Raw genomic sequence first — 15,972 nt, 5'->3', positions numbered from 1 at the left:
TCGGCTGATCTCACTTGATAATACCGTACATGTATGATCGAAAATTGGTCATCACAGAATGGAGACTTGGTCCTGGGAAGAATTACAAGACCGTTTTGGCTTCGAAGCCTATACACACGGATTCCATGGATTTTTTTTTTGTCAGCGTACCCTTTCCAAGCCATAACGCCACTATAACTGGTATGATCTTGCATGCTGGACCGAGCCTTGTGCCTCTTCTTAGCTCTAGCATCGCAGGCAAATCCATTAGCAAACCACAGAACAAACACGTCCTTTTCACACAGAAGGAGAGCGTTGAAACTCTTCGGCAGATGGAATGTGTTCCGCTAAGAGAGTTGATATGGTGAGTAATAATTATCTGGGTTGAGGGGCTGAAATGAAATATTGGATACATTTTAAGGATTCTGTGAAATCAATTGAGCACACAACAAAACAAAAAAAATCAACCGAGAGCTCTCAAAAACCATCTGGCATCTGTCAGTATAGTCCTGATCTCAATGACTACTGTCCAACTGGAATTGTTTCACCTATACAGAAAAGTGCAAAAGCAGCACAGAAACAAAAACACATATGCAAATATTCACATCATGCAAAAATCTATTACCGACACTACACAACACACTACTTGCGTTTCAATCCCTTGGAATGGCCTTTAGCAGGACCTTTACCACCCTTACTACCACCCGTACTACTATTACTCTTCCCACCACCATGCTTCCTCTCAGCCTCCCTCCTCTTCTTTGTCCCCTTCTTCTTACTATTAGTCCCCACATCCCCTCTCTTTGACCTCGCACCCTCCCACACAATCCTATCATCCTCCTTCACCTTCTCCTTTTCACATCGACTAACCCTCACCGGCCGTCCCGCAATCTCCAAACCATCCATCCTCAGCGCAATCGACACACACGACACGTCCGTGAATGTGACATACCCAATCCCTTTTCCCAGATTAGTCTTCTTGTCACGTACAACACGCACGGCGTGAATATCACCACATGATTCAAATGCAGCCCGTAGTGTCTCGTCCGCGATGGTAAAGTCTAGGTTTCCAACAAACACGGTTCGTTTACGGTCGTGCTTTTCGGCGTTGGTGGAAAGGCCGTCTACACGGAGGTGTTTGGAATGGAATTCGGTTCCGTTTGCAGCGAGGGCTGCTTGGGCTGGTTTTATAGTGGTGTTGGTTTTATCTGATGATGGTTCCGTGGGAGCGTAAACGATATATGCGTGGCACGTATCACGACCTGGATGTAGCTTCTTGGCTATAAAGGATACCTTTCGGGGAAGTGCAATGGAGAATGCTAGTGATCTGAATCGGATTGATTCGATACGGCCGTACGTGGAGAAGATGGCCTTGAATTCTTTTAATACGGCCTGGACAGGAGAGATAATATATGATTGGTGGATTAGTACAACTACTGTAGCAAAAAAACCACAATCGCGAAGAGTGTGCAAACACTATTTTCACCTTCTCGAGGACATCCGTACTGACATTCCCCACAAAGATAGTCCTGGCAAGTTTCTCAGGACTATCCGTAACAGGCACCTTCTTGCCAGATGTTTTAGGCGGTCGAGTCACCTTCTTTTCTTCCACAGGTGCTTTTACTACAGGTGTTGGCTCGACTAACACCACGTCTTCCATAACGACATCCTCAGCAGCAGCTTCTATATCTTGATCACTACGAGTTTCATCGTCCGGTTGATGCTTCTTTGATGCCTTTTTGCTGGATTTCACCTTTTTAGGTGTAGCTTCGATCTTTCAAAAAAAAAGTTGATGTCAATATGCGGATAGATTGAGTAGATGAAAACATGAGATCAAGCAATAGAGTTTCGTTGTAATACCTCTTCTACAGGGTTTGAGCTTCTCTTTCGCTTCTTTGGCGTGTCTGGCGGTGAAGCAGCCTCAACAGCCTGTTGAAGTTGTTCAATCTTTGCAGATGCGATGATCTCCTTATTCTTTTTCAGCAATGCAGTTCCAACGACCGTATGCTTGGCAAACAATGCATTTAGATCCGTGTCCATCGCAGCGATTGTTACGGCTCGAAAGTGATGTTTGTGCGAAAACGACACGCGCAAAAAAAGAGTTGGTCGTTCCAAACTGTATGCATTTCTATTACGTCCTTCATGCTTGCGACATGCTCAAAAAACAAGTTGTAGCTCCTTTTTGTGTGAAGAGACTTTATAGTTTGCTTACAGTTGGTTTAACTGGGGCAGCTACTGCAGCTATCTTTTTTGGATCGTTGATGTAAACCTGTGCAAAAAAAGGTAAACGAGGGATAACAACGTACTGCTTTGCCAGACACGAAGACGTCCACTACATCAAACTTACCGGTTGGTTGTCCTTGCCAAACAATTCACCCAACTCGATACTACGATTCATGGCAGCTACGACGGCCTGAGCAAACATTTTACGTACACCAGCAGATTCGAGTAGCTTCATAGCAGCTTCAGTAGTACCATTGGGAGACGTGACTTGCAGTCTCAATTCCCGTGGTTCAAAGGGACTGGATATGGCCATTTTACCAGCTCCCAGGGCAGTTTGAGCAGCCAAACCTTTAGCCACTTCTTTAGGCAGACCTAGTTGTACTGCAGCCTGTTCCAAGCATTCAATCAACAAGAAGAAGTATGCTGGGCCGGTTCCAGATAGGGCGGTAACGACATCCAATAGATTTTCTTGTTCGACCCAATATGTACGATTGGATACCGAGTCAATGACATTATACGTTTCCTGCTTTTGCTGCTGGGTGACACCTAGACCTGCGAATAGAGCAGTAGCACCTTCTAATACCAATGCCGGGGTGTTTGGCATTGCTCGTACAAGTGCGATATTACGAGCAGATGGCAGCTGGACTCCATTCTCGTCACTCGACAACCAGCGATTCAGATCTGGAGTGCGTATTCCGGCAGCAATGGTGATTACGAGCGGGCGTATAGATTGGCACACTTTTGCGATACTGCTGGCTACGGGTTTCATGACTTGGGGTTTTACAGCAAGTATGACGATGTCAGCTGGTTTTTGAGAGTAGTGGCCGGTAAAGTTGACGGCGTCTTCGTTTGTTGAGGCCACGCCGACTTTGAAGTGGGATTTGAGATGGGCAGCTCGTTCCTGGATTGGTTCCGAGACGACAATGTTGCTTGCAGGATATGCATTTGCTAGGAGACCTCCTATCATTGCTGAAGCCATGTTGCCACCACCTGATTGTAAGGATATTGTTCGAATAGTCAGTACGTGTGTACGTCTTGCATCGTAACATGAATGGCAGGTCAATACTGCCTTGTTTGCAAAAATGGAGAAATATAACGACATACCAATGAAGGCAATCCTCTTTGAAGTGTCTAGAGCAGTCTTGACGGATGCCATTGCTATGAGTCTATCGTCCCTTGTTTATTCTGCCTGTAATTCAGCTTGGTTATGAGACTGGTCTCCTTTTTTTTTTGGTCCTTAAACACATGTCAGAGAAATTTGCAGTGCCAAAGGCGAGCGAACAAAGCGTGGATATCAATTCTTGATATTAAATGGACGCGAGATCTCACAATGACATCTATCCGCAACTCGCCACTGACGAAAAGATTCGTGACTAGCATGCGCGACAGCGAATTTCTCACTCTTGAGCAGTTCCATGGGTACTATATACGTGATTAAGCTTATTATAAGCCATGAGAGCATAATACTGCTCATTGCAGGCATTTGATGGCTTTAAAACGTTGGATTTGGCCTTTTTTTTGCTGATCTGTTTCACCAAAAAAAAAATTCAATCGCTTCATACAAAAAATGGGCAAGAAGAGGAGACAGGACGAGCAGAGCTCACTAGCTCCTCAAGAAAGTGAACATTCGACCGCCTTGCCATCGCCAGCAACCACTCCAATACGAAAGCTCGCAAAGGAACAAGTCGAGTCGTCCGTACACTCCCAAGCTATAAAGGATCAGGCTGATGATGCCGACGACATAGGAGAGTTTGAGGATGCTTGGGAGGATGATAACGACGATGAGGAGGACGACGAGGAAGGAGATGTAATTGTACATCAGGACAGTGATGATGAGGATGAAGGTGTATATGAGACACATTTTTGTGCTGGATGTGAACTTGAAAGATGCTAATTTCATTCATTCTAGATATGGACGTTGATGCAGAAAAGCAGCTGGACGACGAGGAAGAGCTTGAGGATGCTCTAGATGTAAGTTCGACACTCGGCACAAAAACCACATTGCTACCAAGGCACGCACGTATTAACAGCACTTTTTTCTGCAGGTATATCTACCAGGCCAGGCCCTCGATGAAGGCGAAGTGCTCGTACCAGACAACTCTGCGTACGAGATGCTGCACTTTATGGGTGTCGAGTGGCCATGTCTGTCCCTCGACTTTCTGTCTTCGCCTGTGCCTACTTCTGGATACCCAGTCTCCGTATACATGGTATCTGGATCTCAAGCCGAGCGGCCAAAGGATAATAAGGTGTATATAATGAAGGCTTCTCAACTGCACCGGACAAAGCACGATGATGATAACGGTGCGTAAGCATATAAATGGAAGGTGATTTTTTGGTGTGGCTTCCTGACTAAAACCGTCTCGTTGTTTCTTTCTAGAAATGCAAGACGACGACTCAGACCATGAATCTGATCTCGACGACGACCCGATACTGGAATACAAGACCATACCACAAACTGCTGGTATAAATAGAGTCAGGGCTATGCCACATCAGGATCCGTCCATACAACTAGTGGCGGCTTGGTCTGAAGTAGGACAAGTGAGAATATGGAATGTCGCTCCATACGTCAATGCACTGGATTCTCCTGGTTATGTCGTGCCAAAGGAAGCAGCCACTCCTATTGGAATAGTTGATCATAAACGAGTGGAAGGATATGCTATGGATTGGAGTTTGCTCACATCTGGAAGGTGAATCATCGATGAACAGCGGACATTTTTTGCTGTGGGCTCAGCTCAACTGGATGTTTTTTAGGTTACTAACCGGCGACGTATCCAACAATATATATTTAACATCTCGCACTACATCGTCATTCGAAACCGAAACCACTCCCTTCTTGGCACACACCGCGTCGGTCGAAGACTTGCAATGGTCGCCAACAGAAAAGGATGTGTTTGCATCATGCTCTGCTGATGGGACTGTAAAGATATGGGATGCCAGAGCCAAGAAGAGAGGAAAGGCTCAACTGAGCGTCACATGCCATGCTAGTGATGTTAATGTGGTTTCTTGGAATCGGTGAGTTTGATGCACAAAAAAACCAGCGCTAAAACAAGGCAGATTTTGTCTTCAAAGCAACACAACACAAAAGCTTGTACCGCTTCCCATTATCAAGTCGCCATTCTGTGATAATCAGTTTGTGCTATGGCTGTACGGGATTGTCAAGCGAGATCAATTCAAGGCCATCTCCACGCATGTATTCATTACTTCTCGTTGATTATGTGCACTAAATTTTTTGGCACCACATCCAAGTTCATTTATGAAACCGTTTTTGCATTTCGTTGTTACGAAGGAAAAAAGGAAATAGATGTAAACGAATCAATGCCAAACTGACTTGAAACTCCCCCGCTTCTTGTCATTAGATCTGTATCGCACCTCCTTGCTTCCGGAAGTGAATCCGGTGAATTCAGCATATGGGATCTCCGTCAGTTCCAGCAAGTAACTGACTCCACACCACCGGTACCAGCCGCCACCTTCTCCTGGCACAAGAAACCCATAACATCGATAGAATGGCATCCAGTCGATGCATCAGTCCTGCTGCTTACATGTGGAGACGATACCACGACAATATGGGACTTGTCCCTTGAACGAGACCCTGAGGAAGAATTGGTGTTGGGTACGGGACCCAAGAAAGAAGTCGATGTGCCTCCACAACTGTTGTTTGTTCATCAGGGACAGACCGAGATGAAGGAAGGCAGATGGTGTCGGGATGCTGGGAGAGAGGGGGTTGCGGTTGTTACCGCGTCGGATGGGATGGCGATATTCAAGACTATAAATGCGTGAGGAGTGTAGAGAAGGGTTTGTTTTTGTTGGAGGGAGTGGAAATAAAAGCTTATTTGAAGTCTGCCAGCAAGTCTCTTTGTGAATTTTGTTCTTAATGTTTCGTGGTGTTCGCGTGAGTTGGAAAGGTAAAGGTCTTTGGCAATACAAAGCTCACCACACAAACGGATTCATGTTGAATCAGGAGGAGATAAAAAGAGAGTTGGTACGTACCAGGCTATTGCAAATGCTTCAGCTAAAAACTCTGAACCATGAACATTGTATGGAGTTTACGAAGAGGAGAAAGAGGAAGAAACAAGCTAATATCCACTGTAGTCTAGTTGAAGAGCGAGATTGACATTTCAACCGTGCTGCCATCGTTAGCAAATGCTTGAATGGCAAAATAGTGGCCAATGAAGAGGTTGGTTATTTACGCATTTTTCAAACTGGCGACGAGCAGCAAGACGACGACTCTGCTGATACAGGAGAGTTTGAGGACGCTATGAAGGATATTGTGATGGCTCTGAAGCAGGAGATGCTAGTGTGCAGCCAGACAGTGATGCAGCTGAAGTTGGACGTTGAACTCTGGATAGAGTGCTGATAAAGAATGGAGCTTGATGGTGCTCTGGACGTAGGCCACACTATTGCCAATATGGAAAGTTATGGAGGAGAGGCCATTTCTGTAACTCAATGTCATGGCCCATCAAGTTTTCACTTCTCGATACCCAGTACAAGTCTTCAATCAAGACGAGTTTGAACATGCTGCTATCACAAAACTTGGACTATTAGCCTAACATCAATATGTTGTTCATGAGATGATCGAACGGTGTTATTCAAATGTTTGGGCGTTGACAATAATGGTGATTTATACAGTACGATTGAAACGAAAAGGCCCGAGTGTGTATATTATGCGGGTCCAAGTCCTAGCAGAGAAGACCTTGGTTCTTGGTTCTTGAAGAGAGGGAGAGAGAGACCGCATTGATTTCCTAGACCACTGGAGTTTTGAAGACCATTCCTAGAAGCCAAGGGTAATGTGTTAGTATTCGTATAATGTGATCTCCAATCCGTCAAATTTCATTACAAAAGAACTCAAAAGTTGGGACGCAATAACCAATGTACAGCCTTGAAGTTTGTCAGCTACTATGGCCGCGTCATGCAACAGGACGAAATTGCACTCGAATCTTCCACTCCTCATGGGAGAGACCCGGTATCATTGGTTATCCAGGAATAGCCCAAAAACCAAGCAGCCTTGCGGCCTGCCCGTTTTCACCAACCACGCCTCCGTAGACTGTCCTTCCATTCAAACAATCAGTACGCAAACAAGCCTCATGTCCACCTCTTCCACCAAATTCGAGGACGAATGCAATACTGATATTTGGCGTCCCTTCCGATTCACTAACTGCAACAATTTGAAATACTTTTTACTTATCTTTGTGCCTTGAAGATCTTGCTACCCATCATGGTATCCTTACTCTAGTCTCCTACCAACACATGGTGGTTCCACCGACTACTGGTACTTGTATAGAAATCCGCTCAGCAATGGCTTCTCTACTCGTGAAGAGCAGATTTTTGCCACGCTATGGGTATTTGGCAAAGCAAATAATGAGCGGCAGTTCTACAAGCTATGACCGTGCAATGTAGTCAATGTGTAGGTTTGAGTATAGTAAAACACCATTGATGGCTTGAGGTGGACCAGGAGAGGTGGGGGTGGTGTTGTTGAAAGTTCGACCATGGATCTAGGCCACAAGGGTAAGAGAGCTCGAAGGAGAGTGGGCCTATTCGATGGATGCATGATTAGGCTAAAGTATCCTCACACTTGCATTTACAAGGAGAACAAGCGAAAAAATGTGTGTGGCTTACTTGAGATCGTCGAACTTTCCACGATAGATCCAGACCGCAGTTAGAAGGCAGCCAGAGAGAAAGTAGGCCTATTCGATGGATGGACTATTAGTCTACACAATCCGTCTAATTGCTGTGCCATACAATACAAAATTGGTTGCATCCCAACCAGGTCGAAAAAACAAAACATCAAAAACTTGCAGCAGCATTCATACCAGTCAAGAGGGGACTTGATGCATACCTGGATGTGGCTGTATGAGTGGTCCCAGAATGTGCTTTGGTGATTTTGGTCGTTTTCTGGGTTTTTTGGAATGTACGAATTGCTGTTGCCCGTCGTCGAGGTCATTCATGCAAGTGGCTTTGATAAAGGCGCAACAAATCACTTTCAAACGAAACACGTGATTAGCAGATGCATGAGGAGTTTGAAGAGTGAGAAGGAACGTAATATATTGGACAATATTTCCACCAATGTGGTCTCGTTTAGTTTGAAAAGAAATGTTTAGAATTGGCAAAGTTAGGACGCGACAAACAAAGGATATGTGCATGAAGTGGTCCAAAACAGCCAAATTAAGCTGCTAAGCTGTTCATTGTAGCTATGCTACACTATTTAACTACTGCAGTATTCTCTGAGCTAGTCAGTGTGGCTTGAATTAGTTGGTAGTTGGGTTGGAAGATTCTTTGAGATTTTGTGGTTTAGGGTGCTCTAAGAAGGACGGGCATCTGGAAGATTCTGAGTATGGACTTTAGAAAGCCCCGCTACTCTGCCTACTACTGTGGTCCCACTCGTGTGATCTATGTGCTGACACTGTCTTCATCAAACAGTCGTCCACTTTAGGAAGTACACTATCAACTTAGCATGCAACAGTCATATTCAAAACATTTGGCATCTGTAGCTGTTGGTGATTTCTCTAGTGCTGATGAGGAATGTCTGGCTCGTTATTCCTCCAGATGGATGTGTACTATCGACGTCAAGATAATCTTCCTGTCAGGTATGATTCGGTTGCTATAAATCTTGCAAGAGAGATTCCAAAAATCGATGGTTGTATCGCGTCTCCGTGTCTTGTAGTGATTAGTTTCTAACTCAACGGTTTTTTAGTGGTTTAGCTCGCTCCAACAGAACCGGGCTTGAAAAGAACTTTGAAATGGACAATCATAGTCGCGGTTATTCTATCTAGTACCGTAGTCAAAGTCATGTGAAGTATGTGCATGACACTATCGACATCAAAATCAATCAGTAACCTGCTTCAGGAAGTACACTATCGATTTCCATACTGCTGCAAATTTGTGATGACCGAGCTATTCATCATCTTCTACTGGCGGTTTCTTTTTTTGGTGCTGGTAATGAAATCCTATCTCTGCGTCCATGTTGTTGATTTGGTGGATTTGAAACGTAGGTCTTAGGCAATCTATCAGGAACCACGCCTTATGACGTGTATTAAAGATTAGCTTCACCGATCCGCTTCCAATTCAACGAGGTCGATACGACGTTAGTGTCTGGGTACGAAATCCAATAGAACTGGTGTGGTTGTCGTTTTCAATTGGCATTCGAAATGTGCAGTACAATATACCTCATTACGTATTTTTTGCCTTTGGCATCGATTTATCCAAACTCAGTCTCATTCTACATTTACTCACGCATCATCTCCTTATATAACAGGGCAATGGAATGCTAGAGTGCTTATTTGATGGTGCTGAGTCTTGTTTTTTTGCCAGACGAGATTTGATTGTGGTTCTCATATTACTTCCGTCTCTGAACGCTGAAGGCTTGCAAGCTTCGGAGAGCAAGACACCAGAGTTCAAACGATTGCTCAGTGTATTGGAATATTAAGAATGGTCGTCGATGGGGAGGTGTAGTAGGAAGGTGATTGAGGAAACGCCTATCTTGGGTGGAGAATGTTCTCTCGCTGTGTCTTTTTGCTGTGTGTGTACGTCCATAATTAATGATTGCAATCGCTTCGTAAAAGCGGTGTAAGTAAACAAAGACTAGTATTTTATTCTTATAAGTGTAGCGAAAAAAAACGCCTTCAAACTACAATTGAATCTTTACAAAGAAGCAGTCCTCTCAACATACGCATCCCAACCGGCCTTCCTAAACTGCTCCACTCTCTTCCCAATCGTCTCCACATCCGCCATCCCACCTCCCGCGCCAGCATAAATTCCCCTACCAACAATAATAACATCACTCCCCCTCTCCACAATAACATTCCTAGGCGTCTTGTACACCTGTCCCATCTTATCTCCGCCAGCAGCCAAATCCACTCCGGGCGTCATATACAGGAAATCCGATCCGACGTTCTCTTCCACCTCCTTACTGGCCTTCAGTTCCTCAATAATACCATCATATCTCGACATTGCGATAAACCCAACCACGAAATCTGGGAATTTATGTGCCATGGCTATCGCCTGACGCGTATAGTGGCCCGTTGCGAGTGTTCCTACTGGTGACATTTCAGCGAGGAGGAGACAGCCGGTTGTAGAGTTGGATTGGGAGAGGCCCGTGAGGATTCCTGGACCGGGGACGGCGTGGGCTGTTATGAGGTGTGCCCATTGGGAGATGCGGTAGATGCCTGATGTGAATTGTAGGTGGGATGTGTTTCCTATTACATATGTGGAGGTTTGTGAGTTTTTTTTTTGTTGCGAATGTATTGCGAGCATCATGTTACCAATATCAGCAAACTTGCGATCCTCAAATATCAGGAAATTATGTTTCGTAGCCAATTCCGTTAGTTCCGTTATTAGGGATGCGTCAAAGTCTTGTATGATGTCAATGTGTGTCTAGTTTTCGAAAAAAAAGTGTTTGATGTCAGACCTCCATCTTAGTGCCAAAGCTTCCAAGTATAACTAGATACGCTACCTTTAAAATACATATTCCTGGTCCTGCAGCATCAGCAAGCTGCAGCAATTCCTTTTTGGTCGTCACATCAGCAGCAATGCAGAGGTTTGTCCTCTTGTCGTCCATTAATGTGAGCAGACGCTTCGATAATGGATTTGTATGTGATGATGCACGGTCGGCGTAGCTACGTTTTAAGGCTGTTTTGGACGCCATGGTGGTTGTTTGATATATGCTGAAAGCTTCGGGTTTCTGAGATTTCTGAAAAGTAGTAAGTTTTGAGGACTTGGACGCGAACCCAATCAAATAAGCCGCTAGGACAAGAGCACAAAAACAATCTGATCTTGACGTGGAATTTAAAATTTTATAAATCATGAGCGTTTCGAAAATATACAACCTTTTCTCGGTAGTACCTTCATATATTGACTTTTGTCAACTGCACTTACTCATTGTACTCATCGTCATCATCTCCTTGATCCCTGTACTCCTCCTCAGTTTCGTCGTCCTCATCCGACTCTCCAAGCTTCGAAAAGTCATATCTCTTGTTTCGTGTCGACATTCTTTCAGGCTTTGGCTGCTGCGATTGCTGTGACTGTTGCTGCTGTTGCGGTGGCGGTGGTGCTTGCTGGTACTGTTGTTGCTGACTTGGACTTGCATATGCACTTCCATTCCCACCACTCGATGTGCGACCATTATAAGCACCGTCTTCCATTTCCCGTCCTCCTCGTTGCGGCTGCTGGTGTGGCGATACTGGCTGTCCATTATATGGCTGTTGCGGCTGTTGTACTTGCTGCTGATTTCCAAGCCCGTAAGCTTCAGCATACTTGGGTAGCGAGTTGACTCCAATACCACTCATTCCAGCAGATATCGATGCAGGTGATGTGATACCTCCTAATGATACACGACTTCCGCCACGTCCTGGTCTTTTCACAATGACGGGAGGTTGAGTTTCGTTTCTACAGAACTCTACGTGATGGTGGAAGACATCACTGGCACAAAAGAATTGTGTTACATCACCTATGAATGCACTTGGTTTCAAAGCACACTCCTTTACCTCCTTGCGAATCCAACATGACAGGTAGGACACATGAAGGGTCGAATCGTGCTATGCAAGCATCGAATATGACGACGCAAATCTGCAATACGTCTATCGTTTGATGAAAGCGGTTAGAATTGTTTTTTTTCCGCCACCAACGAAAACTCGTCTCAACTCACTTGAAGGTAACATGACACTCCTCACAAACAAACGGACGTTCACCCAAATGACAGCACATATGCGACTTCAAATTATACAATCTCCTAAATGTCTTCCCACATCCAGGATGATCACAAGTAAAGATCGAGCCTCCACCATGCGAAGCAGCAACTCCACGACGACGTCCAGTAACATTCCCCACAGTGATTTGTTCTTCGGCTGCTGGATCGAATTCCAAGTTACTCATGTCTATTTCGTTACTCGTTGTGCTGTTGGTGCGTTTGGCTGATGGTGTTGGACGTTGTGGTGATGGTATGGCATCACCTTTAGGCTGCTTTTGCTGTGGTGGTGGTTGTGGCATACCACCATTCATTGGCAAAGACATTGTCTGATGATGATATCGATTCGGATACATTTGCTGTTGTTGATTCATTTGTTGTTGTGCTGGCGATATTGAAGCACCGAGATTCATTTGCTGTTGATGCTGCATCTGTTGCTGCTGTTGAGCCCACGCTTGCTGATGCTGCTGAGCATGCTGCTGCTGGCTATAGTCATACTGACGGGGATCCAATTCTCCATACGAATTCGTATTCCATAATGATGGGTTTCCGTATCCGTCCAGTCCTGAGAACGCAGGAGTACCACCACCATGATTATCTAATAATTGTGGTTGTTGTTGTGAATTATCTGGATAGCCATTTGACATGACTGTTGCTGGATGACTTTTAACACCTGCTGCTGATATAGATCCTGGCGTAGAATTTACAGGAAGAGGCACACGAGCAGGTGACGTTTGCGGCGTTTGCGTGTTTGATAGTGGTGGAGAAGGTAGTTTCGAATCCAGCACTACGCTCTGTTTACGCATCCCAAGTAAAGCGAGCGCTCCTACATATTCCGAGTCCTCCTGTCTCTTTTGTTTAGGCTTGGCAGTGTTGTTATTGGTATCATCTAGCTGTTGCTGCTGTTGAGTTGCATTAGCAGCAGCAGCTACTGCAGTATTTAGATGCGGAGACACGACACGCACACCATGCCCACTATTCTCATCATACACGGGACGCGCCTGCTGCTGGGGTACACCCATACCATGATTTATAGGACCACCACCCATCATATTCGGATTATATCCTCCATAATACGATTGTTGCGGTTGTGGATAAGTATGCATATTCGACGGAGCCATCCCATAACTCCCACCACGCTGTATATGCTGCTGTGTCGGATCTAAATGTGAAGCCATAGGTACGAATGGTACCAAATACGGTTGAGACTGAGCATGGTATTGGTTTGGCATATTGTAGTAGTTTGGTGCCATCTGTTGTTGCCCACCCATCATTCCATTATGCGACCTGTAAAGATATAGAAATGGTTTGAATAAAAATTACCCTGTTTTGAAAGATGTAACTAGTAGCTGCATTTTATCAATCCACACAAGTTTTGTTGTTGGAAGGCTTGGCGTGGAGCATCAGCCGTATTCTCCAAAATGGTGCTAGCAACCAAGTTTTAAGAAAGCAAACATAATAGTTCACTTACATATCAGTCTTATAATCTACATCTCCATTTGACATTGAAGTGGTTGCAGAACCACTCCAAGTATTTCGTTGTTGTTGAATCTGTGGTCGTTGCGGAGACGAATTCTGGCTGGCTGGCAGATTCAAATCTCGCAATGATGGTAGCGATGAGTAGTCAAATGCTACAGGTTCACTCATGGGAACCGGACCCCATGGTTGATTATACATGATTTTGCCTGTACTTCCTGCCTGTATTGCCGGTTGGTTTTGATGTTAGAAAGTGACTCCGGAGGTTTGAGATACAGGTTGCAACGACCTAAGCATGTAACAAGGACTTACTAGTTCTGATTTGCTATGCTACTTAGAATACTTGGAATGGCTAGGTTTTTGAGTTTTTGTTTGCCGTCAAGATGAGCAAATCAGAGAAAAAGCAAAAGGAAAAACCTGAACTCAGCATTGCCAACTAGCATCGTAGCCAACCAGCAACTATAATAGATCGGAAATCGATCTGTTCACTCCGTTTTGGACGTTCGCACAATTCCTGCGGCGTTGAAAGGTTGAAAGATCCAGCGGTTTCAACAAACTTGAACTTGTAGTACTGGACATCAAAATAATACAATCCAAAATCGATCAAAGCAAAACACAGGAAAATAAAGCAAAACGAAAATAATACACTCCTCGGCACTCCAGCAAAGTATCCCACTACCTCTTCCGTCATCATGTACATCATCAACCCAACTCCCTAGAAGATATTACAAGATGGCCGACCACGTCTTGCATTATTATTGTTTATAAGATTCATGGGCATTGGAAGGTTGTTGTGGTTGTTGTGATTATTATTATTATTGGTGTTTGATCGTCCCTCCTGCGATCTCGTATAAAACGACCTAATCTTGACTCCTGAGGTACTTCCAACAGCTACCAGTTGCGAGGGAGACAATAATCGACAATCCCATACAGCAAGTTCCTTCAATCCACTAGCAATCCCTTCACGACCAATAAATAATAAGACCTCATTGGTAATTCTTGAGCAGTTATCTAATTCCAGATGCTCCAGATACCGGCATTGTCGTAGTAGCGATAGAGCACCTTCATCGGTTATTGCATCACAATATGATAACGAGATTGCTTGTAGGGTGTTGTTCAGGTGTGCTGATACTGTTATGAGTGCGTTATCGGTCACTTGGACACATTCTTCCAAGTCCAAGTGATGTAGTCGAGGACAGTTGGTAGCTACAGTGGTTACGGCGACATCAGTCAAGAGACGACATCCAGCTACTTCCAATGTTCCTAAATTCCTAGTAGCTTTTACCATAACTACGAGCCCAACATCCGTAACCAGTGGACAGTTGGATATATTCAAGAGTCGTAATGTACCCACAGACTCTGACTTTGATAAACTAATCAATGCCTGATCAGTTATAAACGGACATGACGCCAACACGAGACGTTTAAGTCCATGTAACGTGGCCATCATACTAACTGCATCATCATCAAGACCTCCACAGTGAGCCAACTGTAGATCTGATAGTTGTGGGCATCCTCGTGCTAGTGCTGTGATTCCTACTACTGTGATGGTACGACAAAAGGAGGCTTTTAATGAGACTAGAGTTGGGCAGTGGCTGCTCAAGATTTCCAAGGTTGTGTTGTTTACTGATCCGAGACCAGAGAAATCAAGAGTCTTTAGTGATGGAGACTTGGCTAGTAAATATGCGATGGAGGCGGGTCCTGCTGAGCGGCAGCCGGCTAGACATAGGAATTCGATATTGTGACAGTTTACTGCGAACGCTCGCATGACTGCCGAGGTTAGTTGCAAGCAGCCCCTACACAGACGATGATAGTATGTCAATATTCGGGGTTGAGATGAGGCAAACTCGGGGAGACAAAAGAAAAGGTCAACCCACAACATTTCTGCGTCCTGCAGATGTTCCTTCCATACCCTCCTTCACACAACCAAACCGAAGTAATATTCTTCACAATTCAAACTCACCTGAAATTAGCATATCGTAAAAACCCAGCCGACCTCCTCGCCAATCGCTGCAACTGTGTCTGCCCAATATACTTGTAGTACTCGCCCATATCAATACACCCCCACAGATTCCCATCATACGCCATCTCATTCCACCCTTTACACACCATCGACGCTTTAAGCAGTTTCGGTACATCCAGATACGAGAATATACGAATGCACAGTTCGGTAGGCAATGCGTCCAGCCCTGTTGGTTGATTTAATTGTTGTGCATCGTCTGTTGTTGGGGATTCTACTAGTATGGATTCGTTTGATAATGATAATGAAGCGACCGAGTCGATTGTACTCGTGGAGAGTAAGGACGATGAGCTTGCATTTGAGGAGCTTGCCGAGGATGAAGACAGTTCCGGGAATGCGCCTGGGAGAGGTGGCGATGATGATATCTTGTCGTCATAGGCGTTATTGTATCGTCGGAAGAGGAGTGAGATTGGGAGAGCCATTCATGTGATTTGTTGATCTTGTGTTTGGGAAGGTGATGCTGATGTTTGTAAAGAGGGCGTAGACGGCCAGAGGCAGAGTACAGCAGTATGTCTAATTTTAGATATTAAAAGGTCGAGTAAGCATATAGCTTCATCTGGTGCAAATATCAGATGATATGCACATGCTGTGCGATTTG

At 44.8% G+C, this 15,972-nt stretch overlaps 5 protein-coding genes across 5 annotated transcripts; 1 reads left to right on the top strand and 4 right to left on the bottom strand.

Annotated features, from left to right (window-relative positions):
• Nucleotides 1–621: 621 nt before the first annotated feature.
• On the bottom strand, nucleotides 622–3,358 carry PRO3 (pyrroline-5-carboxylate reductase; the record flags this gene model as incomplete). The annotated part of the gene is made up of 6 exons (XM_031169597.1): nucleotides 622–1,371; nucleotides 1,466–1,753; nucleotides 1,840–1,986; nucleotides 2,192–2,248; nucleotides 2,327–3,192; nucleotides 3,307–3,358. The coding sequence occupies 6 exons, from the start codon at nucleotides 3,356–3,358 to the stop codon at nucleotides 622–624; spliced, it is 2,160 nt and encodes a 719-aa protein (XP_031024475.1).
• A 411-nt stretch (nucleotides 3,359–3,769) lies between these two features.
• On the top strand, nucleotides 3,770–5,979 carry SmJEL517_g03668 (uncharacterized protein; the record flags this gene model as incomplete). Its single annotated transcript, XM_031169596.1, has 6 exons — nucleotides 3,770–4,046; nucleotides 4,112–4,173; nucleotides 4,248–4,503; nucleotides 4,580–4,889; nucleotides 4,954–5,214; nucleotides 5,559–5,979. 6 exons carry the CDS (start codon nucleotides 3,770–3,772, stop codon nucleotides 5,977–5,979), a joined length of 1,587 nt encoding a protein of 528 aa, XP_031024474.1.
• A 3,858-nt stretch (nucleotides 5,980–9,837) lies between these two features.
• On the bottom strand, nucleotides 9,838–10,840 carry URA3 (orotidine-5'-phosphate decarboxylase; the record flags this gene model as incomplete). The annotated part of the gene is made up of 3 exons (XM_031169595.1): nucleotides 9,838–10,391; nucleotides 10,458–10,569; nucleotides 10,649–10,840. 3 exons carry the CDS (start codon nucleotides 10,838–10,840, stop codon nucleotides 9,838–9,840), a joined length of 858 nt encoding a protein of 285 aa, XP_031024477.1.
• A 226-nt stretch (nucleotides 10,841–11,066) lies between these two features.
• Nucleotides 11,067–13,555, bottom strand: SmJEL517_g03666 (uncharacterized protein; the record flags this gene model as incomplete). The annotated part of the gene is made up of 4 exons (XM_031169594.1): nucleotides 11,067–11,613; nucleotides 11,679–11,771; nucleotides 11,840–13,165; nucleotides 13,350–13,555. 4 exons carry the CDS (start codon nucleotides 13,553–13,555, stop codon nucleotides 11,067–11,069), a joined length of 2,172 nt encoding a protein of 723 aa, XP_031024476.1.
• A 514-nt stretch (nucleotides 13,556–14,069) lies between these two features.
• On the bottom strand, nucleotides 14,070–15,796 carry SmJEL517_g03665 (uncharacterized protein; the record flags this gene model as incomplete). Its single annotated transcript, XM_031169593.1, has 2 exons — nucleotides 14,070–15,150; nucleotides 15,318–15,796. The coding sequence occupies 2 exons, from the start codon at nucleotides 15,794–15,796 to the stop codon at nucleotides 14,070–14,072; spliced, it is 1,560 nt and encodes a 519-aa protein (XP_031024479.1).
• Between the last annotated feature and the right edge of the window lie 176 nt (nucleotides 15,797–15,972).

Source organism: Synchytrium microbalum, assembly GCF_006535985.1.
Source record: "Synchytrium microbalum strain JEL517 chromosome Unknown SmJEL517_scf0020, whole genome shotgun sequence".
NCBI classification, from domain to species: domain Eukaryota; kingdom Fungi; phylum Chytridiomycota; class Chytridiomycetes; order Synchytriales; family Synchytriaceae; genus Synchytrium; species Synchytrium microbalum.
Note: the sequence above shows the minus strand (reverse complement) of the source record. Positions and strands in the feature narration are given on the sequence as shown.